This window comes from Podarcis liolepis (genome assembly GCF_965112155.1).
Source record: "Podarcis liolepis genome assembly, chromosome: 9".
NCBI lineage: Eukaryota > Metazoa > Chordata > Lepidosauria > Squamata > Lacertidae > Podarcis > Podarcis liolepis.
In genome coordinates this window covers 74,332,510-74,360,360 of record NC_139564.1, presented here as the reverse complement: position 1 = coordinate 74,360,360, position 27,851 = coordinate 74,332,510, and the positions used below count along the sequence as shown (strand labels likewise).

Below are 27,851 nucleotides of genomic sequence, written 5' to 3'. Positions count from 1 at the left end.
ATGCAAAATTAAAGAGATGGGATGAAACGTCTGTTATTGTCCCTAAATTTCATTCCAGTTGTGGCAGAAGGTTTTGTGCAAATTCATCTTCAGCTTAATGCCATACACAGTTGGAGAGCTCTAGTTCACTTGATGTGCAAACACAGCAATTACTCATACTGCAGCAGTACAGTCTGACCGTGTCTTGTGTGGAGGTTCCATTCCTGGGGTAAAACGTCTAGGGGAAAGCATGTATACTCAAATCACCCCCCTGGAACCATTGTGCAAGCATGCTTACCTTTCTGGAGCCATGCACTGAGTAGGCCTTGCCCACCTCGCCCCCCCCAAAAAAATTCAGGGGACAACTTGGATTGGCCACAAACACTGGTTTGTTTTGCTCTTCTCCTGGGATGCTCTCGTGAGAGCACTGCAGAGCCTGATAAGCAAAGCAGAGAGCTTAAAAGCTTTGTGCACCCAAAAAAACTCTGCGCTAAAAGAACTTTGAAGCTGTCTTCCTTCCAGGCATTTATGCGATTTCAACCAACCTTCAACTGTGTTAAGCTGAAACTGCACACGTTAAACACATGTAAGTTGTGGCCGTACTGCATTAAAAAGTTTACCAACACATTTAGCTTTCAAGTTGCTGGAACAATATTGTTACTTTGCAATGCAACTGAACTTCCCCTCCATTCAAATGAGCAGATTACCACCAGCAAGTTCCTTAAAGCTGAAAATTTATTTATTTCAGTTGCTCTTACAGCAGAGAAATCACTTCTTGGAAAGTCCCTTTCAGAATTCAGCGTCTTTAATGAATTTCTATAGACGACACAGGGGGTCCTGGTTGCTATGCAACTACAGTTAAGCAAATACTTTGTGAAGCCCACAAAAAGATGTGGCAAACAGTCATTGGCTTGCTAACTTATCCAGACTCTTAACAAATTCAGATGCTGATGGGAATGTTCCATGTGCTGTTCTTTAAGCTTATAACATATGAAGTCAGTGCTAAGACAAAGTATCTGTAATTCTGCAGTAAGACAATTCTGGGATCAGAAGTTATGGGAGAAATCACTACTGAACAATATATATTGTTATCCAGATGTATTTAATATTTATATTGAAGCTTAAAAAATAATAATCTTAAGGGCTTAGCACAAAACACAAAATAAAAATATTAAGTGCCAAACGTTAGGGGGAAAGTGTCAAAAACAATCTGAGTAAGTTTCACGGCACAAAGAATTAAACCTCTCACCTTCCGAAATCAGAGTGAAACATTGTGAGAATGGTGTGACCCTACACAGTTTGCTTATAAGATTCTGAATTATGGGGCAGAAAGGACCTACAATTTGCACTTCAGAAGGGAACTGTTAACACAAGATGCGGACTGTAAGTAAAGTGCATGAAAGGAAGCCTGCTGAGCTAATGAAGTAGACTGAAAAGGAAAGTAGTCAGGTCATTCACCAGAGCGGCAGCAGGCTCTGAAACCACACTGCAAGTTCTGGCATCCACTGGCGGTTTCGGCGTGAGGACCTGTGTAAAGACAGAACAAATGTGAAAGGAAGAAACAGGGACGGTGTTCATCTTGTGCAGTAGCCATTCATAGCCTTTTTCATCAAGGGATATTTCATATTCATTCAAAGTCTCACATTGCAATTGTAATATCTTGCTGGTATACAACTGATTATACCACATTTAAATATACAAAATATTATTTGCCCAACAGACTTCACAGCAGTGCTGTGGCCTTCCAGGTGCTAGACTACAAAACCCATCATCCTTGGCTGGGGATGATAAGTGTTAAAGTCCAGGTTAGTTTCCTTGGGCGTAACAAAAGTAGCTCCTGTATGAGCTACCTATTTTACTTGGAAGAAATGATAAAGCACCTAACTTTTTAAAAACCCTCCAGAATAGATTATCTGTTTCCCAAATGCATACTTTGATGAGTTCTGGCTCGAAGATTATAATTTCTTTATTTTTTTAAGTCCCAAACCAAAGTTTTACCAAGTTTCAACAACCATCACTTACCTTCATTTGCAAGTAATTTTAATAAATAGTGCAATTACTGCACTATTGGCAAAAGCCACATATGCATTTAAAAGCAGGTTTCCTACATTATTTCAGGCACAGGACATTCATCTTAATGAATTAAAGCCATGAAACTGGCCAGACCAACCCTGCTGTCTCCTTGCAATACTCAGGGTATTTTATATAATCAAAACTGGACATAAAGTATGTGAGGGTGTGTTAACAAATAATAACATGTCTGAAAACAGTTAAGGGGGAAATGAACCTCTTTCATTACTGAAACCAACATTTGTTAGTACAATTTAATATTCTGGAAATACACTGAACACACACTTCTGGCTATTCATCTTGTAAGATTCATTTGAAGGGCACCTTCAAGTAACAGCAGAATACTATTATTAATTAATTAGCGGCTTATATGTCAAAATGGCTTCTAAGCAGATTACAGCTATAAAATAAATCCATAATTAAAATGCACATTTGTAATTAAAATGCACAACAATTTAAACAGCAACAGTTAAAATAACCAAGACATAAGATCAGGGAAAGGCTTGCCTACACAGATGTGTTTTTAGGATCATATGAATCGATCAGCAGTGCTTTGCCTTCTATAAGGCTGCAAGTAAAATCATTTATTTCATGTACCTGGGTTAAATAGACCAATTTTCATAAAGAGATGTGTCTTTCTTTCTGCATGCCCTGTCATAAGGCCAAAGTACAGTTTTTATATTGAAGGCAAAGTGTCCTGTTTCAGCGTCACACTTGTTTCCTGCCAAAATTTGATCTCCCAACCTGCTATTTGCTCCTTGTGCATCTCTTTGGGCAAAAGCAGCTGGAGAGGGAGGTGTTCTTGGCAGGAAATGAAGGCAGGGTCTCATTTCAGACTGGGAGAGTGCAACTGGTTTTCCTCGAAAAGCAAAGTTGAGTGTGCTTTTTAAAAGTGTGAGTGACAGTAATCAACATTCAGTTTGGTTCTTAGATGGATACTCAGTTCCTTAATTTAAGAAGTTTGAAGGTGAAATTTACTGAGACAAAACTAGAGAAATAGCAATTCTGAATTAGAATTTTAAGAAATACGTTCAAGTTAGGCTATGTATCATCATCTAATCATGGCCATACTTTTCCATGTATAAGACTATTTTTTAGTAAAAAAACAACCCTAATGTTAAAAGGGGCGGATAATCTTATACACGGGGGCAATCTCCCTCCATTTTCTTAATTTTTAGTCCCTAGTTCTGTCTTATACACAGAAAAATACAGTATATGCTGGAAGATCAGAAAAACTGTGGTTTTGCGCCCCAAACTCAGAATTAAAGAATTTCCATGATCAAGAAGAAAACTAGCTAGCTTCTGGAAGGGTTGAATGATTTTCTTTTTCTCTGAGAGTCCAACACTAAATATATATCTTCCCCCACCCCAAAACACAAATCTTAACTAAAAAACATTTGGTCATGAATGAAAGCCTAGTTGACTGAAGCATTTTTTAAGACCAACCACAAATGCTTTCCCTTTTACCCAACAAATCATATTCAATGTGTTTTATTTGCTAGTTTTCCAAGTACTCTGACAGTGCACTTCTATACATGCCAACTCAGAATTAAGTTTAATTAAATGCAGTAGGATCATTTTCCAGGTAAGTAATCCCAAATCTTATATTCAAGCTACAATTTTAAGAAGTTTAGGAAAATCTGGGCAGCCAGAATTTAATTATTTGCTGCTGCAAAACAATAAACAGGGAAAAACTGAATGATCTCTTTCATCCAATCGATACCAATTCACAAGTGATAAAATGAAATGAAAAAACTAAACAGATGTTTCAAGAAATAGGATCTAGAAAAACAGCAAAAAAACTTGAGTAAGGAGGATACCCTTAGAGGTATAAAATGTTTGGCTTTTAAAAAGCACTTTAAATAGGGAAATAAACTTTTAACAAGAAAGTGACATAAAGAAATAAGTCCCCCCATTTAAACATAATGGCAATTTAGCTAAAAGAATGAAGTTAAGGGTTGTTTTGTGAAGCTGTTACAATTCAGAGGTCAAAAGATGGAAGTATGCTTTACAGAATATTTTCTATTAAGGAATGGTTTTATCACCACTTTAGTAATAAACAGGAAATTTTAGAATGAATAAATTGAAATAAAGAAGAAATCTCCTGCACCAAATGCTTTGTTGAAGTATACTATAAAAAACTTTCTAGGGGATACTGGTTCCTGTTTTTGATTCATGTAATTAAGAGTAGTATCCAATTAGTCACTCTCAACTTACAGAACACATCCATCAGGAGAGGGATTTTTTTGGCACTTAACACCTTGTCAGCAAGAATATAGACAGGTAAGAAGGTAGTGTTACAGATATATATATTTTTGGAATGTTATCATTATCTCCATATTTCAAAAAAGAAAAAAGCCATTTAGCAAGCCTTTTACTTTGGGAGGGGGAAATGTTAACACTTCAAAGAAAAGGATGACATCTGTTTGGCAGTACCTAATTTAAAGGGTGTATTATGAAGCTCATCAGTTTGGCTAGTTAGCTTCACATTTTCACTATGAGAATGCAAAAGCCCTACACTATAGAGCTGGAATTGTTTTATTTATTTGCAAATGTTTAAACTGCTTTTCAGGCACATTGCCGCCACAAGGCAGCACACCGAGATTCACAACAGTGCACTATATAAGACCATCAGATTAAAACCATATCACATCTCTCTTCAAGTGAGCTGTAATAATAAAACACAGCAATCGGTTAACTCAGGTCAAACCTTCCGAACGGCAAGCCCAAGGCTCAGAGATTTACACCACAGTGCTACCCATTTAACTTGAATTAATCTGTTAATTATCTTTCAACTTTCTGTGCACTACCACATTCACCAACTAACTTCCTGTTGTATCCAACAACTTGGAGCTCGTTTATGAACTTACTTTCTAATAATGATGAAACAGATTTCCCAGAAGATCAATTACATATGATGACCTCTGGTCCCAACACACAGCTAAGAGAGGTCCCCCCCCCATTTTGCCATCACCTTGTTCTGCACTCTTGAGAAGAGCATCACACCCCCAGCACAGCCTTATTCGTCCTTATCAAAGCAAATTTGGATAGCATAGCATTATTTCTTCCCCGGCAGAATCTGCTTTTACTTGTCTTTCCTTGTCGTAAGTGCAGCATGAGCACACACCATCAGAGAAAATAAGGGAGGTACAGTGGTGCCCCGCAAGACGAATGCCTCGCAAGACGGAAAACTTGCTAGACGAAAGAGTTTTCCGTTTTGGAGGTGCTTTGCAAAACGAATCTCCTATGGGCTTGCTTTGCAAGACGAAAATGTCTTGCGAGTTCCTGCAGGGTTTTTTTCCTTCCCCCCCCCCCTTTTCCTAAGCCGCTAAGCCGCTTATCCGCTTATCCGATAAGCCGCTAAAAGCCACTAATAGCGCTAAACCGTCAATGGGCTTGCTTCGCAAGACGAAGGATTCTTTTCGTCTTGCGAGGCACCACTGTATGCAGTCAGTGTGGCGCTTTATTTATTTATACAGCAAGAAAAAACAGCAAGGTGAGAAGCTGCAGCATATATGGAGCTCTAAAAATGAAGGGCAAGGCATGGCTGGAATTGAATACCATAGTTGCCTGGCCTAAAGGCACTGAAGGGCTTTAGCACTTATGACCCCTCCTTAAGAGTGAACAAACCCATACACCCATCCCAAAGGGAAACAACATCCAAACAAGGAAATGTTTGTTAAGGCATGAACCATCCAGTACTTACATTTTGAGAAGAGATATTATGTTAAGAGCTATCCATTACAGCAGTTCTTCACAATCTACTCTTAAAGATGATGCCAGCAAAATAGTTATAGTTTATTCAAACATTAGCCAAGGTGAAATATTTTTCAGTGGCTGACATTTGGTCACTTACACACGTTAAATTGGACTTTTAGGTTGTCGGCAAGGCAAAATGCGCTGTTGTACCATGCAAGAGGAACAAAATAAAACAAAACCTGGGCAAGCCACTCTCAATAGCAGATAAGCTCCAGGATGTTTCCAACTGAGCCAGTTAGGACAAATTAGTCTTATTTTCCTGAAACAGCCAAACAGCATAATCTTTTGGGAGGTAATAAACTGTGCAATGAGGATTTGTTGTTGTTGTTACTGAAAGGGTTGGTGTAAGTCTGCTCCTTAGGCTAATTTCAACTGGCCCCAAACTCCTTTTATTCATTAATTAATAACAATAAATTTTATTTATACCCCGCCCTCCCCGACAAGACTGGGTTCAGGGCTGCTAACATCAGGTATAAAAACAGGATTAAAATACAACCTAAAAAGCAGCCTCCAATAGCTACCTTAAGACAAACCATTCATGCATCCACTGTTCACTAAGGACAAATTATTAAAAAGAGAGAACTCTCCAATTATGCTGTGAGAAACTTCAAAGAGGAGCACAAAGCTAACACTACTGGAAGAGATACGGATACAGACTTGTGAAACGTTCAGAAGTAATAGGATGATTCAGAGTTTGTTCCAATAATCTTATCTGAGGCAGACCTGGGAGGGGGAAATTAGGTTGCGGTCTACTAGCTTGAGAGTTGTCTCATGTCAATAACTAATCCAGTATCACAGCTCCTCTTCTGTGAAACAAACCAGTCAAAGTACCTGTGCCAACAAGATTCCCACAGAACACGGAGGTGTAGGCTAGGCTTAATAGGATTTCAACCTTGTACACTACCATGACTTTTGTCATATTAAAACAAAGGTATTTCAATAGTTAGGAAGTTAGCAGCAAATGTTAAACAGAATCAATCCATTTTCAAGAGCTCAAGATCAGTGTTAGAAACTGAGATATGAAAGCTAGGAGCTAAATGGCACCTTAATCCAAGTTACGGGTGCAACAACAGAATGTCTAGGTGTGCTTTTCTATAACAAGAATCCAAAGCTGAAAATGAATGAAATGCAGCTGAAATACTATGTTCATTTTTCACAAAGTCTAGTCATTCCCCTGCCCACTCCCCTAATATTCTTAAGAGGGTCTCTTCTCCAGTCTGCAGGGAGTAGCTGGAAGTGGGGAGGCAGAAAAAGGTCCTCCTTGCCTTCCACTCTGCAGTTTTAATCTGAAATCTTAGGCGCAGTACTGTGCCCAGAGCTTGGAAACTGCTCACACTAATGATATTCCCTGTCACAAAATTCGCCTAGAACAATGGGAATTTTGAACACTGCTCAAGATACACAACACTCCATATTAACATTATTCTTTCAACTGATTCAAACTTTTTCAATCTCTTTATATCAAAATGAGACCTATCAAGAGGTGGAGCCAGTTACTTCACTAAAATGGGATTTTAAATGATCCACCACAAGTATGCTTCCCTGTTCTATGTCTAGAATGGTATCAATCAATCAATCAATCAATCTTTATTGCGGTCTAAGACCAGACAGCAAAGTTAACAACAGCAACATATGCCACAACCGCATAAAGAAGCAGATGTAATTAAGAATTCCCTATAAACTTATTTACATTAAAAATAACACTCCTTCAGCTAAAATCTGTATTCCAGAGATCATAATCAGTACTCATTCCCCGGCTATCACTGTCACCACTGCCTGTCTTGTCCTCACTGCTATAAAACAGAATTTCGCAACAGGCCTGATGATATCCAAATCTTCATCGGCAAAAGGGTATTTAACATAAGTTTCCTCTGAACCGCCAGATAATTTCCTCAGTAATGGTAAAATTAGCTCTCTTCAGCTAGCACGGTACAACGGGCAGTATAGAAGAACTTGTAATATTTAAATCTATGCCTTCATAGACACATTAAACTTTTAACAATGAAAGGCTAACGTAACTCAGAGGACCTACAACTACAGAAAGGAAGTGGCTTCAAATTCTGAACATTCCAAGGGTTAAATATTAATGCTTTTAAAAGGTACTTTATTCAAAAGACATTACCGTTAATGTTATCACAGTAGTAAAAGTGTTCATGATTCAGAGAAGGGCATACAGACACCAAATCCTGCAGGCCTGCGCCGGTTACAGTCAGACAACCGGAGAGATTGAGGTGTTCTAGATGAGGGAGCCCACCTCCCAGAGTCAGCATCCTAAGGTGGAAAATAAAGGCACATTAAGACCATGCCAGGAACCAAACAGGTAGCAGGAGAATTCTGCTTCTTTAGCAAGATGATATATACATTTGAACCACTCAGGACTTTTGATACTTGAGCATTTCTTTCCTTGACCTTCATTATAACAGCCATAAAGTTCATTAAACACTACCCTGCTTCATGCAAAATGAATTCAAGACTGCCACTATTAGTGTAGGGCCCTGCACTAATATGGTTTGTTCAGACTTAAACAAAACTTTCTAAGAATTAGACACCTACCTTGCTCACCCAGCCCTACCATAGATAATACAGTGGATGAAATGCAAGGAACAGAGATGGGCAATGGAGTAAAGTAGGGATACTACAGTCGTATAGGATCCCGTTTGACTTTTGTCTGTAACCAAGCTTAGAGGAAAGCAGAGATTCCATAGTAGTGATAGGTAAATAAGCAAACAAATCAGAGTTAGATCACACAAAAATTTGACCATGGTAATGACAAAAAAGGAGTAACCTGGCATCAAGAAACTTGATGAGGCTTGAAGTGCGTTAGAGTAGACAGCAGTTATTAAGAGACAGGGGTAAGGCAGTGGATGTCTTCCTATGCCAATCTAGAAAGCCTATTCAAGGTAAATGAACCAATGTTCCCTTCTCAAGTTAGCTTTTGCACATACTCTAAGTGGATGTCTCCCATGCTATGTCACATCTTACAGTGAATCCCAGCAGAATGAATGTAGCTGTCTAAACTGGTGGCAAGATGTTCTAGAACAGGAGTAGGCAACCTAAGGCCCGGGGGCCAGATGTGGCCTATTCGCCTTCTAAATCCAGCCTGCGGACGGTCTGGGAATCAGCATGTTTTTACATGAATGTGTCGTTTTATTTTAAATGCATCTCTGGGTTATTTGTGGGGTACAAGAATTCATTCATATCTTTTTTTCAAAATATAGTCCGGCCCACCACATGGTCTGAGAGACAGTGGAAAAGGTTGCTGACCCCTGTTCTAGAAAACCCTTCTTTTGAAGACCGCTTGAGTTTATGTGTGTAGTTCTAACTTGTAATGTCTGGTGAATGTTGATGCACACATCCATCCCAAAGGCTATTTCAATTTCCAAGCCAGAAGCTGGTTACATGTATTATAGAAGATGGTAGTCGTGGGAACTCCAGTGGGAGCACATATCAGCAACATGATAATGCCCAGATCCAGTTGAGATGGAAGAGCAGTTAAGGTCATCCTGAGTTGTAGGGAGAGATTAGCATCCACTGTTTGGTTGGGAGCTTTCTTCCCAATGACAAACATGTTTTCTTTTATTGTCTTCAGATATACCTAGGGGGGGCGGCAAGGAGACACCAGAAGGGGGGAAAGTGTAGGGTTGGGGTTTTTTTTAGAAAATAAAGCTCCGCTCCCCACCCCGGATTTTGGAAGAGAAAACTTTACAGAGGATTGTAGTCTAAGAGAAAGAAAAATTCAAAAAAGAGGAATGTGAACTCAAAGGCAGGGAGGAGAGGAATAATCACATCTGCTTTGGGCAAAGCACTTCTCCACCTCCAATCGTCAATGCACTACCACCAGAATCAGTGGCTAAGTAATGATGAGATAACAATATGATTTTGTGTTGTTTGTTTTTTAAATGGCATTAATGGATTTTGGCAGGGGTTTCAAAGAGGCTACATACCTGAGACCGTGGTCTGTTATCTGGTAACATCCTGACAGACTGAGGAACTGAAGAACTCGCGCTGTCTCATGGTCTGATTTTGCACTCCTGAAGTATGCAAAGTCTTTCCCCTCTGACTGTTTACTAGTCCTTGGTGCATGTTTAGATAGTGCAGAGGATCCTGGGAGTGCCTGAATAGTTCTTAAAGCTGTCCCAGCACAACAGAAAGAGTGACCGCAGTAGGTCAAGGCAGTAGGAGCACAGTGCTGCTGCCAGCAAATACTAGTCCTTAGTCCAAAAATGTCTTTGCTGCAGCATGTTGCAGAACAAGTGAAATTTGATGAAGGTTCTACCACACAAACTCCTTCAATATTTCTGTGTTTCCACTCAGCAGCATCTTCAATATCTGCCAGATCTTCCGCATCTAACATCCAGATATAAGCAGAGTTAAAGCTCTCTGATCTGACAGGTGCAATCCAATGGCTTTCATTTCCTTCTCCTTTAATCAAATTTTCATTTGCAATATCATGCAAACTACAATTCTTTTTGCTGGCCTGCATGGCAATGTCTTTGTTTTTCCACACAGTTTTTCCATTCCTGTTTTGACAACTTTTCAGAGATCCTGCTTCACTGGGTGACAAAATTCCCAAGGCTCTGGAAATCTTTTTTACAGCCACATCTGTGATTCTCTCACATCCAGAGAGATCAAGATGCCGGAGATTCTGGCAGCAACCAACCCAAGACCAACTGAAACAAATATTAAAATATTTGTTAACCAATATTTTGTTATTGTCCCAACCAGCATATTCAAGCTATTGCAGATAAAGTACAGTGGTGCCCCGCAAGACGAATGCCTCGCAAGACGGAAAACTCGCTAGACGAAAGAGTTTTCCGTTTTGGAGGTGCTTCGCAAAACGAATTTCCTATGGGCTTGCTTCGCAAGACGACAATGTCTTGCGAGTTCCTGCTGGTTTTTTCCTCCCCCCCCCCCTTTTGCTAAGCCGCTAAGCCGCTTATCAGCTGATCCGATCAGCAGATAAGACGCTAAAAGCCGCTAATAGCGCTAATCTGCTAATCCTTCAATGGGCTTGCTTCGCAAGACGAAAAAACCGCTAGACGAAGAGACTCACAGAACGGATTCTTTTCGTCTTGTGAGGCACCACTGTAGTCATATTCGGATCAATGAATGTTCAACCCTAAATGCATAAAATACTAAAAGAAATCAGTTAAGGATTAATAGCAAAATGCCTAAGTATTGCTGGTCTGTTCTGCAGAAACAATGTGCTGCAGAAGCAAAAGACCTACACTTTATCAGAGACAGGAGCAATGGAATGTAGAGTCTTAGACAGAATAATAACCCTTGTCTAACTATTTTTCCTCATTCTGCAGGTAGCTTATGATACGTAACAACTTCCAAAACTAACATTTCTCCCTGCCAAAAACAGTTCACATTATCAAGGCTCTAGTAATTACTATACTGTTGGTAATTTACCAATGGCAAAGGAAGCAACAGACACCCCAAAGGATTACCAACCTTTCAAATGCGGAATCAGAAATATCAGTTTGAGTGAGATCAAGATGCTCCAAGTTAGGACAGAGTTCTAAGATCTGTCTGACCTAGGTTTAAAAGAAAATGGAGTATCAGTTTACGGTTGCAATAAAAATTGTGTCAGAGATTATATTGCTGTCTTTATACTGTTAATCCACCTTGAGTACAGAGCAGGCAGAAAAGCAACAAAGAGATTATTTTATTGAAAAACACCCACTTAAGCACCCTTATTATTCTTTACGGATTCCCCAGATGTATTCATTATGTATACTGTACCATTTTGTTAGATATGGCTGAGCTGTATGCGAGCACAATTGTTTTCACTGAGGTGCCTACACGTGGGAGAACATTATGAATTAAGCCCTGAAGAAAGTCCTTTTCTTTTTGAATAATGCTGATAGCCAAGGATTCTTCTGAATTTTCTTCTATAAAAGGGATCAAAGGACAAATTTAAGAATAAAAAATGGACATATATACAAAGTATGCAAATATATTAATTTTAAAAACATCTATATATCAAATGCTAATTAGCATAATAAAAGCTGCAGCCTAAGTACTTTAGTCAAAAGGACAAATTCCAGAGGGAGAGCATCTCCCTGCATGTTTTGCCAACCACCACAAGAGGTCAGCCTTCAGAGCAATGAAAGTTACCGTAGTTATGGTGTCAACAGTCTTAATCTGACACTGAGCAAAAGTAGTTTTCTATCCTGAAACTAACTTACCACATACAGGTGAAACTCGAAAAATTAGAATATCGTGGAAAGGTTCATTTATTTCAGTAATTCAACTTAAAAGGTGAAACTAATATATGAGATAAGACTCATGACATGCAAAGCGAAATATGTCAAGCCTTTATTTGTTATAATTGTGATGATTATGGCGTACAGCTGATGAAAGCGCAAAATTAACAATCTCAGAAAATTAGAATATTAAATGAAATCAGCAAAACAAGGATTGCAAATAGTGCAATATTGGACCTCTGAGAAGTAGAAGCATGCATATGTACTCAGTACTTGGTTTGGGCCCCTTTTGCATCAATTACTGCCTCAACGCGGCATGGCATGGATGCTATCAGCCTGTGGCACTGCTGAGGTGTTATGGAAGACCAGGATGCTTCAATAGCAGCCTTCAGCTCTTCTGCATTGCTCGGTCTCATGTCTCTCATCTTTCTCTTGGCAATGCCCCATGGATTCTCTATGGGGTTCAAGTCAGGCGAGTTTGCCGGCCAATCAAGCACAGTAATCCCATGGGCACTGAACCAGGTTTTGGTACTTTTGGCAGTGTGGGCAGGTGCCAAGTCCTGCTGGAAAATGAAGTCAGCATCCCCATAAAGCTCGTCTGTGGAAGGAAGCATGAAGTGCTCCAAAATCTCCAGGTTGATGGCTGCGTTGACCCTGGACTTAATGAAGCACAGTGGACCAACACCAGCTGGTGACATGGCTCCCCAAATCAACACAGACTGTGGAAACTTCACACTGGACTTCAAGCATCTGGCATTGTGTGCTTCCCCATTCTTCCTCCAGACTCTGAGTCCTTGGTTTCCAAATGAGATGCAAAAGTTGTTCTCATCAGAAAGGAGGACTTGGGACCACTGAGCAACAGACCAGTTCTTTTTTTCTTTAGCCCAGGTAAGACGCTTCTGACGTTGTTTCTTGTTCAGGAGTGGCTTGACAAGAGGAATATGACATTTGAAGCCCATCTCCAGGATCCGTCTGTGTGTGGTGGCTCTTGATGCACTAACTCCAGCCTCAGTCCACCCCTTGTGAAAGTCTGAATGGTCTTTTCCTGACAATCCTCTCCAGGCTGCGGTCATCCCTGCTGCTTGTGCACCTTTTTCTTCCACACTTTTCCCTTTCGCATAACTTTCCATCAATGTGCTTCGATACAGCCCTTTGGGAACATCCAACTTCTTCTGCAATTACCTTTTGAGGCATTCCCTCCTTTTGGAGGGTCTCAATGATGGCTTTCTGCACAACTTCCCCATGATTGTACTTCCTACTGAACCAGACTGAGAGACCATTTAAAGGCTCAGGAACCCATTGCAGGTGTTATGGATTGAATAGCTACTGCACCTTTTCACAATATTCTAATTTTCTGAGATTGTTAATTTGGGGTTGTTATCAGCTGTACACCATAATCATCACAATTACAACAAATAAAGGCTTGACGTATCTCGCTTTGCATGTCATGAGTCTATCTCATATATTAGTTTCACCTTTTAAGTTGAGTTACTGAAATAAATGAACTTTTCCACAATATTCTAATTTTTCAAGTTTCACCTGTACATACAAACCAAGCTTTCCCCAAAACATCAAGGAAACTATGCCTTAAATTTGACGGGCATGGTAGTTCTAACGAAAGTGTCAAGCACAACTCAACCGACAGAAAAGGAGCACTGACTATGAGAAATATGACAATCAAGATTATATAGATGTAGAAGTGTACAAGTATGCTTAAAAAGGTAAAGGTACCCCTGCCCATACGGGCCAGTCTTGACAGACTCTAGGGTTGTGCGCTCATCTCACTCTATAGGCCGGGAACCAGCGCTGTCCACAGACACTTCCAGGTCACGTGGCCAGCGTGACAAGCTGCATCTGGCGAGCCAGCGCAGCACACGGAATGCCATTTACGTTCCCGCTGGTAAGCAGTCCCTATTTATCTACTTGCACCCAGGGGTGCTTTCGAACTGCTAGGTTGGCAGGCGCTGGGACCAAACGACGGGAGCGCACCCCGCCGCGGGGATTCGAAGTATGCTTACTTAACTCTAAACATAAGTCAAAAAGACCAGCAGTACTAATAAATATCATCAAAGAATAGCCCCTTTAAATGTCCTGCTGTTGGTGACTTGCTTTTTTGGTGACTAGTGTCTACATCCCTCAGACACACAGACCTATTCCTCTGCAAAAACAAGCCATGCTCTCAAGGTATTCTTGCCAAGTATCATACTCTAGATGAGGTTTTCAAGCTTTGGCTCCCTTGACCAACTACACTTTGTGTGGCACCCCTGTGGAGCTCAGGAGCCCCGTTATGTCACCCCTTCCCTGAAGAGCTGGCAGCCTCTCGCCCTTTTCCGAACACCCTCCCTTGTGGAGTGTTCCCTTAGCCTCCTCTCTCCTCTTGGGAGTCTTCTGGGCAGCCACAGCTGCCGCCCCTGGTTTCTGAGCTGCCCCCCCCCCCCCGCTCCAAAGAGAGCTGCCTCCTCCCACTGCCCCTCAGGGACCTGGGAAGCCCCACCCCTGACCAGTCCCAGAGGCACCATTTGCCTGGGGAGCTTGCAGCCAGGGCTGCTACAACAGCTGTGCAATCCTTCAGGAGGCAGGGACGCAAGAGGGCATCAGAGGAGAGAGGGAAGAAAAGAGGGACAGAGGCCAGTGTCGCCCATGGCACCTGTGACCATCATTCAAGGCACCCCAGGGTTCCATTGCACACTGGTTGGAAACCACTGCTCTAGACGACCCAAAACAAAACTGTAAAGGGAAGATATGCAGTTCACCCCTTAACTTACCAGACTCATCTATATCAGCATCTTCATCCCATTCCTGAAAAGCACAGCTTTCATCTTTTCTGTTTTTTACCCATTCTTCATCAGGATCTGTATCAAGATCACCAGGTGGGCCACTGGACCAGTCTCCTAAGTAGCCAAGAAGAAAGCATTTAATTATGTTACAGCAACCTTTGAATTACCCACACATATCAGGAAGGAGTAGGCTCTTTTAAGAAGTGCCAGCCAGCAGAAAACACAATGGTGTTACAAAGATCATGCATGTTGCTCTCCTTGTCCTTAAGCCTTGGAGACTGGGAAAGTAGCACATCTAGAATTTGTATCTCCCCTCTTCTGTTCTGAAAAGGGCCCTCCCTTTTCAGAACATACCTGCGGTTCAGTGCTCGGCTGTCATTCCCGTAATCAGGCGTTTATTGCTACAGCTTAGTCATCGAGGTGTCAAAATCAGTTGTAATAGAACTGCACTGAATTAACAAGTAGAATAAGGAAAATTAAAATTAAAAATCCTTAATTTTTCTTTAATTTTAATCACAAGTGGACTCTTTATTACTGCAATTGCAGTTGTTCAAAATAAAATCTAGTCGTACCTTGGTTTTAGAATAGCTTAGTTTCCAAACGTTTTGGCTCCTGAACGCCGCAAACCCAAAGTGACTGTTCTGGTTTGTGAACGTACTTTGGGAAGCCGAACATCTGACGGGGCTTCCAATTGGCTGCAGGAGCTTCCTGCAGCCAATCAGAAGCCACTCATTGGTTTCCAAACGTTTTGGAAGTTGAACGGACTTCCGGAATGTATTCCATTCGACTTCCAAGGTACGACTGTATTTGGGAAAGAGAAGAAATGAGCACTGAAACGTTTATTTTAATCACTTTACTGCACTCTTTACTGCATTTGCAATTGTTTATGATAAAACCTATTTGAGAAGGAAACTACTTTTGCCATTTTTATGGATGTTTATTGTTTGTTTACAGATAGTTGCCTTGGTGATATTATATTGTAATATAGGTAAAGGTACCCCTGACCGTTAGGTCCAGTCGCGGACGACTCTGGGGTTGCACGCTCATCTTGTTCTATAGGCCGAGGGAGCCGGCATTTCTCCACAGACAGCTTCCGGGTCATGACTAAGCTGCTTCTGGTGAACCAGAGCAGTGCACGGAAACGCCATTAAGCTTCCCGCCAGAGCGGTACCTATTCATCTACTTGCACTTGACGTGCTTTCAAACTGCTAGCTGGGCAGGAATCTTGTAATATAGGTGTGGCTATTCAGGTGCCCTCCAGATATAGTATGACTACAGCACCCATCATCCCTGAAAGTTGAATCCAACAATTTCTGCTGGAGGGCCACAGGTTAGCCACCCTAAATGTGTTAGATACAAGATAAATAATTCTAAGCCCAGTCTTAACTTGGTGATTTAAAATAACTAAGACTGAACATAATTAATTAATTCTGTCTTGTATGTAGTATATCAACAGTAACGGGTCAATGTAGGGCTATTCACAAGTGCACACGAGCCAAATAATATAGGTATGCCATAAAAAGAGTAATTTACGTTTAGAGTGCTTGATCTCAGAAATTATATACCTTCTTCCTTAATGGCTTTTCTTTTACACATAAATGGATGGTAATCTAAGCTTCTAAAGAGCTGGGAATTTCAGCCACTTACCTCTGGCCCAGTGCACGGGGTAAAGATGTTTCCAAAGAGATCCAGTTTTAGCCAACTGAGACCATTTGCTATTTACTTGACTGCATCGACACAACTCCTGAGGGCTAAGGTAACTAAAAATAGTCAGCACAACCTCAGAAGGAAGATCAACAATATTGGTGGTTTGCCCTTTTTCTTCGGTTTCTGAAATATATGGGAATACATTCAGTATTTTGGCAGTGGCTTGAAGAGTATTGTTCTGTTTAGAATGCTACAATAAAAAAATCATCACTGAAGCTGTGGCAGAAAAGCAAAGCTGACAGCATGTATAAATGGGGAGAGGGGCACAGCCCATCAACTTTTACATCTCTCTCTCAGAGCCATAGCACTGAGTGTTGACATCCTTTCCCAAAAGAATAACAAACATAAATACTACCCCAAACTCAACTGCTACTAAATTGCACAAACATTAAGCAATTAAACAAGTATAACTAGTGAAAAACCAACAAACATAAGCACACTCAGCTGTCCTGGATTGAAGCCTAGATGTTACTTCCCAAGCTCTCTGGTGTCAATTCAGCCATCACTTTTTAAAGTCTTGATTTCTTTGTTGCCAGTTATCTAATGGGCTTTCATATTAGCCACTTCATCCAAAAACAAAGAAGCATGCAGGGCAAAATCATTGTGTTTTTATTTATTTTTATTATTTTATTAAATTTATATACAGCCCTACCTGCAGGTCTCAGGGCGGTTCACAGGATAAAATCAGAATATTAAACTACCATAGACTTAATTCAAAATAAAAACATAACCAACCCATTTTAGAATATTTCCCAACCTTTTCTTACTATCCTGCAGGTGTTCCTTATTAATCTCTATACCACAAAGTAAAAGATGTACTTGGAAATAAATGCTGCTATTTTCAAGAAAGCTCATCAAAGCACTGCTGCTACTTGTTTTGGCAACCCAGATATTTTCCTGCAGGACTCTGCTCTGAAGCATTATTATTATTATTATTATTATTATTATTCAGCACTACCTTCAATCAGAAAATGAAAGCTAGTCTGGGGTGAAAATGCGCAGTCTAGGATATGAAAAATGTTTCAATGACTAAGACTGACCAGGCCTGAGTTGAGTATAACAGAGACAAGATCGCTAAAGAGACCGAAAGTAACTGCAACCTACATCAAAAGCTCTACAAGTTGCAAGAACATAATTTTAAGTGCCATGGAGTTTTGTGACATTATTTTCTAGAAAACCAGCTGAGAAATTCAGAAGATTGCTACAAATAAAAGGTTACCTTCACCTTGATCTGCTTTTTCATCCACAGAATATTTAAAAGCTTTCTGCAGTTCCTCGGCTTGATTCCAGAGACTAATACCTTTACGTATTTCTGCTGCAGCTTCCTTCTGGGAGCAGTGTTGCGCAATTACTTTCTTTTTTATGTCCTTCAATTCCTCATAAGTAAAATATTCCATCAACATTGGCTGGAAAACCTAAGATACACAACAAACGTCACTTTTTGAATAACCCAATTGTTCCAACTTGCTCTTGTTTTTGAAATACGACATTTAACTTTCTCAGTCTAAGATCATCAAATACATATACATATGTATATACATACATATACACATACAAGGATGAGAAACAACATACACATAGGATTAGCTGCAGTAGGGCTGGGCGATATCTGGTTTTTAACATGAAATATCACCAGCAAACCATCGCAATATAGCAATATATCATGATGTCTGAAAGAAGGATGGGTGAGAGTGGACTGAGGAGGGAGGGAGCAAGCACGACCAGGAGAAAGGAGGCAGCCCGCTTGCTCCAGTGAAGGTGTAGGCAGGCAGGTGCCCAGGTTCTTGGGCGCCCTCTGCCAATTCCGGCAACCGGACTACAGAGGGAGCGAGCAAGCACTGGGTGCCCAGGGGTGAAATATGCTTTGCTGGCAGCAGCTAGGGAGCAAATGGAGATGTGCAATATATTGCTAGCTCAAAAATTCTGAAGCCATTATCACAATCTGAACTTCCAACCAGTTTCAGACAATGTATTGATATATCACCAAGCTCTGCAGGTTCTTTTGCAGATTAGAACCTGGACAGACAATAACTCATAAAAATTGAGACATAGAATCATAGAATTGTAGAGTTGGAAGGCACCCAAGGGTCATTTGGTCCAACCCCCTACAATGTGTGAAGGCCCTGCCACAGGTCACTGCTAACTCGGCAACCCCCAGTGGGGACACCACCAACAGAGCCTCCCCTGCTGGTTGTATGGCCTGGGGAAGGTGCTCTTTTAGGTAATTGGGTTCCAAGCCATTTAGGGCACTCAAACTGGAAGTGAGAGCTGGACCATAAAGAAGGCTGATCGCTGAAGAATGGATGCTTTTGAATTATGGCGCTGGAGGAGACTCTTGAGAGTCCCATGGACTGCAAGAATATCACACCTCTCCATTCTTCAGGAAATCAGCCCTGAGTGCTCACTGGAAGGACAGATCGTGAAGCTGAGGCTCCAATACTTTGGCCACCTCATGAGAAGACTCCCTGGAAAAGACCCTGATGCTGGGCACAAGGAGAAGGGGACGACAGAGGATGAGATGGTTGGACAGTGTTCTTGAAGCTACCAGCATGAGTTTGACCAAACTGCGGGAGGCAGTGGAAGACAGAAGTGCCTGGCATGCTCTGGTCCATGGGGTCACGAAGAGTCGGACACGACTAAACAACAACAAAAGCTCAAACTATTCTTGAACTGGGTCTGGCAGCTCAATGACAGTCGTGTAGTGATCCAGGTACTGGTCCCATTGGGCTGTCGTACTTACCAATCTAACAACTGCATTCTGCACTAGTTGCGGTCTCCAAGGGCAGCTATACATAGAGCACATAACAGTAGCCCAGGTGTGAGGTCACCAGAGCACGGACAACTGAGGCCAGGCAGGCTATCCTGATTCAGGAAAAGCTGATGAACAAGCCTAGGCTGGGGGTAAGAACTCCCAACCATGGAAGCTATTTGAGACTCCAGTGACAAATTGGAACCCAAGAGTACTACCAGACTATGAACCTGTTCATTCAGTGGGGTATAACCCTACTGAAAACAGGTTGTACATCCAATTCCTAGACCCGGGAACTACTGGACCACAACACCTCCATCTTATCAGAATTCCGCCTTAGTTTATTAGTCCCTCTGTATCCCATCACGGCTTCCAGACACTGGTCCACCTTCACAGCCTTTCCCGAAAAAAAGTGACAGAATGGAGAGATAGAGCTGTGTGTCCTCAACATACTGATGGCACTGTGCTCCAAATATCCTTGCAGAAAATGGAAAAGAAGAGAAGCAGACGTGAGCTTGCCATTTTTGGCAGCAGACCAGTTTTGTCTTTTGAGGAGGACACTCAAATCTAAGACTAAAGGCTCTTGACTACTACAGTCAGAATCGAAAGAGTTACTTAGGATAATACAATGAGGCTCCCCCCCTTTTTTTATTTGCTTTGAATAGCAAAATCCGCATACCACCAACTGCTCTTAAAGCTTCAAGCATTTGCCACAAAGTAAATATGCCTCCTGTTCAAAAAGCACATCTAAAGCCTGCTTGGACACATGGCATTCTGAAGCTTAATTAACCATCCAATTCCCATCCATTCACTGGGTACAGTCGAACGTAATGGCCAGAAACCATTTCCTAGTACAGCTCACCTCCTCTTCTTCTTTCATGTGAGGAAGAAAATCCCTGGTAAAAGCTTCAAGCCTCTCCTTTAGCTGTTTCGCATAGTTTAGTTGTTCATATTCATTCTGAGAATGATAAAAAATACCATTACTAAGCATTTGTGCCATTTGAACACTTACGATCAATTGTTAGAAATTGTTAATTGTAAATTTATGATATATATTGAAGGGAATTATAAAAACCTAAAAACTATAGCAGGTTTGATATAAATCTTACGATGTGCAAACCATTGACAAGTACGAGCTGCAGGAAAAACAAACTATGTATATTAAGAAGCCTGAAAGCGGGTGGGATGGAGGTCGGCAGAGGGCAGAGGAATGATTGAAGTGCTTAAAACTATAAAGAAATAAATGCGAAGATAAATAACTGTAATGGAAACGGATAAGACCATTTTGCTATGTTTAAACACTTGTAAATTACTTATTCTTTTCTTTTTCTGTGATTGTTGATTTGTTTTTCTTTTTTTTGGGTTACGTATATGAAACTTAATAAAAAGAATTTTTAAAAAAAGAAATTGTTAAGTTCTAAAATCCTTAAAATTAAATATGAAGCAATATTGAAATACCAGTTGGTTTGTGTTAGTTTCCACAGTAAGTTCAAGCCATCAAAAACAACACACCTCTTCATCAGATGTCTTAAAACAGATGCCCAGAGACCAACTTATATAAAATATGTTAGCATTTCATTTCTAAAATGCTATTATTTTAGTGCAAATGTAAACACTTGTTGTCAGGATGTCTAATTACAGTAAGGTAGATTTTGAAATAATTCCCCAGATGATGCTTCAGATTAATTTTAAAGAACTTGTAGGTGAGCAGATTTTGGGAGTATTTCATTATATAATTTAAGTACTCAACAGGCATTGAAAACTAGCAGTGGTACCAGTAGAATTCAACAAATGAAAAGATTAATAGGATTACCGTCTGACATGTCACAAGCATGGAAAAGTAACTACATATGCCACTTTGTAAAGATAACATACAGTGAGTCAGAAGCCTATAAACTCATGGGTCTCTCTGATATACCTATACATTTAAAGGGGTCAGAAACTGGCAGTCCAGGGGTCAGATGCAGCCCCTCCATTCAGTCTGCAGAACCCCCTTTTCCTCCCTGACAAGTTTTAGGGTTTTTTTTTTAGAAAAAAACCTAGGGGGCTTTTCAAGTCTAATTTTGGAAGGGAAGAATCAGGCAGGGCTTGCATCTGGTGAGGGAAGTGCTTGCCCTCTTTGTGCTGTGAATCCCTCATGCCAGAATAAGGCTTGAGGGAAAAAGCCTTCTACTGGTGCTAATGGAGGGCTGTTTTCAATGCTAACTGCCACTTGGGAAAATTGGCTACCTTTAAAGAAAGTACAGCAAGGAAAAGAAGGCTTAAACTTCCCCTTCCTAACTAATACCTATGAAGATCACACGCACCCCTCCATGCAGCTATTTTTCCACCCTAGTGTGGTGGAGGGAAGAAAAAGTAAGAATCTGCATACATACATGTATGAGGAGTGTGCTATATGTGCATTCTGGTGGTGCAGAGGAGAAAGCGCATGGTGTGCCCATGGACACTTTAATCACATACTCCAAAATTAGCCTCTCCTGCCAATGGCATACGACCCCCAAGAGGCGTGGTCAAGATGGAACATAGCCCTCCAACTGAAAAAGATTCCCCACCCATCAAATCTTAAAGCTATGATGTTCTTATGCATCCACATCCCATGTGACTCCTGTTTTATAAGGTGTGTTATTCAGGCATGTCACACTGCCAGAAGTGTCAGCTGCTGACATTGCCCAAACTGTTCTCAACAAAAAGCAGCTGCTTGCTAGGAAGTAAACCATATTTTTAGAGAGCTTCCCTTCTACATGGAGGAGTCAAGGATGCACAATAAAGTTATGACTAAGCTGGAAATTCTAAAGCACACTTACAAGAAATAAGCCTCACTAAGCGTAGCACGGCTTCTTTCCAAGCAAGCATATATACAACCAGCCTTGTGGCACCAGAACTACGCTGAGATTGCACAAATTCACACATGATCTCAGAAATGTGATTTTGCATTGTACCACCCAGAAACCAAACACTCTTCTTTCAGAAAGCTCACCTTCACATTCTTCAACCCTTTCTCAAAGAGGCTAAGCATTTCTGAGAGTTTATTGTCTGAGTGTACATTATACACAGTCCGGCTGCGTTGCTGAAGTAATCCAATTATGTATTCATTTTCAATTTGTTCATGCATTTTGAATTCCTTAAAAGTAGCATATAGGGATTGGAGGAGAGCCCGGAAGTCATTGTTGTTGGAGAAGTTGGTCTTAGAAAGCTGATGGGAAGAAACAAAAAATGATCAGTTTTTTTCTGGGCTAATACTCAGTAAATCATGTTATCCTCTAAAAAGGTATTTGACACCATCCCACTCTCCTGGTCAAATGTGTTTCCCCTCCCCACCACAGGTGTTTCTAACTCTGATTAAGAACAAAACAAAACCTACCTGACAACACATTATTACTACAGATAAAAAGTCCTGGAAAATTATTTTAACATATGGCAAATATAGCAAAACCTCAGTTTTAACTTCAGTAGTAAATGTAAAGAGCTTTCTTGGTAGTGGCACCCGCCCTGTGGAACGCCCTCCCACCAGATGTCAAAGAGAAAAACAACTACCACGACTTTTAGAAGACATCTGAAGGCAGCCCTGTTTAGGGAAGCTTTTAATGCTTAACAGACTATTGTATTTTAATATTTTGTTGGAAGCCGCCCAGAGTGGCTGGGGAAACCCAGCCAGATCGGCGGGGTATAAATAAATTTATTATTATTATTATTAACATTATTTTTGTTGTAATTATAGAAAAAAAGGTTTTGCTCATAAATCTGGTAAGAGCACAAGCTTTTAAAGTCCTTTTAGGGTTGTGCTGTCATTCAGTGCTGAGGTTCAGAGACTTTTCATATATACACACACACTGCTCCCACTAGGCTGAAGGAACCATCAGTGACCCTCAGCTATGGACTGCAAATTCATTTTGTCACAGACACTCTCCACAACAGATGAAGTGTCTTGGGATATCCAGTCTCTAGCATCCTTTGACTCTCAACAGGGGTCATCCCACAATACAAGGACAGAATACTGGAACAGATGAGGCTGGATGCTTCATCCCTCTCTAGGCATCGCCACACATCCAGGACAGACTCAATCATTAGCTTAGGAAAGATACCACATTCAGCTCACTCTCTAAGATGTGCTAGTGAGGCTATAATGTTAGCACCAATGCAGGCAGAAAATGAAATGTCTTGAAAAAGAAGTTCAAGGAATTCAGTTCTTACACTCAGGAGTATAGCCCAGGATGATGCTCTTTTACAATAAGTTGGCAACCATCCTTCTACACTAGAAATATGTGACTATGGTCTATTCTGAGGTATCAGTGTTCCCAACCAGAGTCAAAGGACAAGCCCCACAACAACCACAGAGGCAACATCCAGGCAAACCTCATCACCCAGACCAGGAACATCTGGCCAGACAACAAAGACTTCTTCCCGCCTTGGGACCCCCAAAGTAGGGATCAATGCCAACTCTGCCACTAGTATCCAGCACTCTTGTTTCTCAAATGGCACCCACACTGGGTGAGGGAGAAAAAGAAGCGAGAGAAATCCTTTCGCAAATTGCAAACAACACAATTAAGGTCAAAGGTTTATTTCAGAGATTATGTAGCATGTTCTGACATAACTGTGTAAGCCCCGCAAAGGCACTAATTAAAGACTAAGAATTTCAGAGGACCTCCTCCTCCTCTCTTCTTTCCACTCCCATATTCCATCAAATGACTCAAAGGAAAACAAAGGAAAATATCAACCCACATTGATAGTGACCTTAGTACTGGCAGCAACAAACGACATAACTTAAGAGGATAGTGCAGGGGCGAGGTGGTGATTTAAAACACCAAGGGGGGGGGGAGGGAGGCAAATTTAAACCACTAATTTAGATCAAGTTTCCCACAGACACTTTTCATATAATACCAAAATAAGAGTGTAAATATGACCAGTACACCATGTTAACTTCTAACTACAGTATCATAATATTTTGACAGTGACGCCTGTCTACAAACAAAAACAAAATGAAATACCCATGGTTGAAGAAAATGTTTCTACTAGAAGCTTCTGGATCAGAAAGTTCTACCTAAAACACAAAGGCTGAGTCACAGTCCCTTCAGAGAAAATGTCTGTACAGTGGTGCCTTCACAAGACGAAAATAATCTGTTCTGTGATTCTCTTCGTCTAGCGGTTTTTTCGTCTTGCGAAGCAAGCCCATTGACGGATTAGCACTATTAGCAGCTTTTCAGCTTATTGGATCAGCTGATAAGCGGCTTAGCTGCTTAGCAAAAGGGGGGGAAGGGGGGAAAACCCGCAGGAACTCACAAGACATTGTCGTCTTGCGAAGCAAGCCCATAGGAAATTCGTTTTGCGAAGCACCTCCAAAACGGAAAAGTCTTTCGTCTAGCGAGTTTTCCGTCTTGCGAGGCATTCGTCTTGCGGGGCACCACTGTACTTAGCCTGAGAAAAGCTGATCTATGGAACTTCTTGCCACAAGAAAATGTGACAAAAAAAGCAAATTCAAAAGTTGGATTAAATATCAGTGGGAAATGATGTCCATAACTGCATGTTGATTTTGTTAAACCTCGCTTCCATCTGCCACCATTTGCCCTGCACCAACATCCTGTTGGGCCTCTATATTTTTCAGTCATCTCAAGTGGGCTCTGGGAGTTGAGAGCTGTACTACAGCAACACACACTACATGTCATCATACTCAGTAAATTCTGTGTATTTGACATTCATATGGCCAAGTAAAATGGCCCCTCACCTGAAAAAAAAAATTAAATTGCAAATAATGTTTACCCTGAGCTGCTCTTTTCTACAAAGGCTTCCCTGTAGTAGAGCAGGGGCAGGGTGTGGGGAGGTAGATCAGGATATACCTGTACATGTGGGAGTGACCTGAAATAGATCAAGTCTTTCTTACTCCCAGATAATTAACAATGGCAACAATTATGCTACTGACATGAAGAAGGGTGGAAAAGAGGCATACACAGAAATGGATATTTGTGTATTGGAAGGTGTGTGAGTTCAATTCAGTTCTGGTTCAAAAAAGGTGTGTGAGTTCAATTCAGTTTTGGTTCAGAAAAACCGCTCACGGACTGAGATTTAATTCTAAGTACCTGTATTTTGTACCTCTCTCCACTTACTAGGCCTCAGGAATCTAGTGAAAAACTAAGTCTTGCAAGCCTGGAATGTGCCCTGCCCACATGATGAGGTTAATGTTTCCAGCCTTCATGTCACATTTGCAATGCAGAGTTGGTGTGTCAGCAGGCGCAACTTAAAGGAGGATTTTTCTCTCCCTATATCATTTTAGAGTGCACGTTCCTTGAAGCAGGTGTCTTTGCTTTTTAAGTTGGCAGCTTAACAAGTAAAGGAGAGCAAGGAAATGCAGAGATCGCAGGGGCCAAAGATAATGTATTACTCAATGTATTTTGGTTATTACAGCTTCCTGATGGCATGTTTGGCTTGACCCAGTCAGTTTAGCCAATGATTAGGGGTTATGGGAGTTGTAATCCCAACAAGCTTTAAAAGCTCAAGGTTGAAGCAAGGTGGTCTAGCACACTCTGTAAAATAGGCAGTCCCACACTGTGAATGGGGAGCATAACTGAATTACCTGGCAGCTGCACACCCCTCTTCGCTCAAAAGTACCGTATTTTTTGCACCATAACACTCACTTTTTTCCTCCTAAAAAGTAAGGGGAAATGTCTGTGCGTGTTATGGAGGGAATGCCTACGGGTGGCATGCCTACGGATTTTCCTCCTCTAAAAACTACGTGTGTGTTATGGTCGGGTGCGTGTTATAGAGCGAAAAATATGGTAATTTGCAACTACAGTGGTACCTCTGGATATGAACGGGATCGGTTCCAGACCCCCATTCGCATCTAGAAGCAAACGTAACTAGCGACGGCACATTGCGCATGCACGCGTCGCTTTTCACCGCTTTTGCGCATGACGTCATTTTGACTGTCTATGCATGTGCAAGCGGCCAAACCCGGAAGTAACGCGCTCCGTTGCTTCCAGGTTGCCATGGAGCACAACTCGAACGTGCTCAACCCGAAGCACAATCAACCCGAGGTATGACTATACAATTTTTGTTAGCAGTTTTTTCCACATAGCAATGCAGATTTTGATTATTGAGTGTGTTCATGTGCCTTTATTTCAAGTTGCCAGTAAAGAATAACTTAAAACAATATAAACTGTAGGTTTCAGGTGGGTACTATCAAACTGTAGGGCAGGGCACATTCCAGGCTTGCAAGACTTAGTTTTTCACTAGATTCCTAAGGCCTAGTAAGTCCACAGCAGTGACCAGAGGAGGAAGGACTGCTGGGAGAAGCGCAGAGAAAAGAAATGCCAATGTCTCTACAGTCACAGCAGGCACTGTAACTCTAGGAGAGTTTAACCCCGGAGGCGCACAGAGGGATGCCAACCACCTATGTTTTTTGACATTTGGATTTCTGAACGAGCTTTTCTTTGTCCATACTCGACACGCATGGTTCATGTCATCAAAAGTCCAATAATGTCTTCTACAGAGTTTCCGCCTTCATGTAGCAGCATAGCTGGGAATCGCAGAGGAAAAGTCGGCGCCTAAGGCACTTTGACCGCGCTTCGTTCGGGGGAGGGGGCTGCCTTTGGAAAAGATTCTTAAGCCAGGAACACACGTGTGTGTGTGCGTGCGTGCACACGTGTGGCGAGAAGGCCTCATCCGAGATACAAAACCACCACCAGCAGCGGAGAAGCTGCGTCACGTCTCGGCTAATATCGGGAAGGAAGCGCAGCCAGCCGGCGACAGAGCCCTGCGAGGGAAAGGGGTTCGCAACCAAGCGCAAAAAAACCGGGGAAGAAAGAGGGGAAACCTGCAAGCGGGGGAAGGCGGCGCGCGGAGGGGGGGGGAGTGTGAAAACAACTGTGCGGACGACGGTGGCCGAGAGGAGTCACGGCGCGCGCCAGGCGGTGGCAGCTGCGCAGGCGCCCCTCTCCCCTCCGGCTCCCCCGAGGGTGCGCGCGCATCCCCTCTCACGCAGCAACCGAGCGCCGGCCGAGCGAGGCCTGAGGGGGCCGAGGAGGGGCGTGTCCCGGCGCGCGACCTCCCCCCGCGCCCCCCCCCGCTCTGGCCGGCGCGTCGCCCCCTCAGAAACCTCCCCCTCCCCCCTCCTACCTTGTCACAATAAAGCCCGACGAGCTGCTTCATCCGCCAGTGCGGGGCCGTGAAAACATCCACCTCCTCAGGGAAGGGAGCCATCTTCTCTCCCCCATATATATAGAGAGAGAGACAGAGAGACCAGGCGCTCTCGCTCGGCAGCCGCGGCCGGAGACGCTGCCCCTTCTGCGCCTGCGCCCCGCTTCCACCCGCCGAGTCACGTGCGCGAAGGACAAACCCGAGAGCTGCGGAAGGGTAGAGGAGACGCGCGGACTGGATAGGCCGCTTCCGGGTGTGTCATGGAGGAGCCTTCTCCCCCCCCCCCTTCGTTTGTTGCAATGTCTCCCAGGGCAGAAGTGGGAAGAAATCAATCCAGGGATCTACACCCACACCCCAGTGAACAGAGAAGTTCCAGCTCTTCCGAGATCAGTTTTCATTTTGTGGTCAAGCATTTAAGTTTGGGGTTTCTTTTTTTAATATATCGTTTTTATTCAATTTTCTGTTTTACAA

At 42.0% G+C, this 27,851-nt stretch overlaps 2 protein-coding genes across 3 annotated transcripts in view; one reads left to right on the top strand and one right to left on the bottom strand.

The window, feature by feature from the left end:
• The window catches only part of CC2D2A (coiled-coil and C2 domain containing 2A), a 64,285-nt gene extending 63,374 nt beyond the window's left edge, over nt 1-911 (top strand). Inside the window, exon 37 of the mRNA XM_083460682.1 lies at nt 502-911. Within this exon, the coding sequence (XP_083316808.1) occupies nt 502-544 (43 nt within the window). The 3' untranslated portion in view covers nt 545-911. The remainder of the gene's footprint in view (nt 1-501) is intronic.
• FBXL5 (F-box and leucine rich repeat protein 5) lies at nt 697-27,632 on the bottom strand. Of its 2 annotated transcripts, none has more exons than XM_083460715.1 (11): nt 27,360-27,632; nt 22,231-22,446; nt 20,116-20,211; nt 17,730-17,919; nt 16,445-16,627; nt 14,786-14,911; nt 11,557-11,705; nt 11,266-11,348; nt 9,753-10,478; nt 7,931-8,079; nt 697-1,506 (listed from the first exon to the last, which is right to left on the bottom strand). In XM_083460715.1, the coding sequence occupies exons 1-11, from the start codon at nt 27,441-27,443 to the stop codon at nt 1,430-1,432; spliced, it is 2,079 nt and encodes a 692-aa protein (XP_083316841.1). In that variant the 5' UTR covers nt 27,444-27,632; the 3' UTR covers nt 697-1,429. The 2 variants fall into 2 exon arrangements, with proteins under 2 accessions (XP_083316841.1, XP_083316840.1); XM_083460714.1 differs by having other exon boundaries at nt 17,724-17,919; nt 27,360-27,570.
• Nucleotides 27,633-27,851: the final 219 nt, after the last annotated feature.

Coding starts and splice junctions, on each gene's coding strand:
- FBXL5 (XM_083460714.1), bottom strand. CDS start 27,443: ATGGCTCCCTTCCCTGAGGAGGTGGATGTTTTCACGGCCCCGCACTGG. Junction 17,920..20,115: donor ACATGAAAGAAGAAGAGGAG/GTGAGCTGTACT, acceptor TGTGTATCTTAG/GTTTTCCAGCCAATGTTGAT. Junction 1,507..7,930: donor CTACTGTGATAACATTAACG/GTAATGTCTTTT, acceptor GTCTTTACACAG/GTCCTCACGCCGAAACCGCC.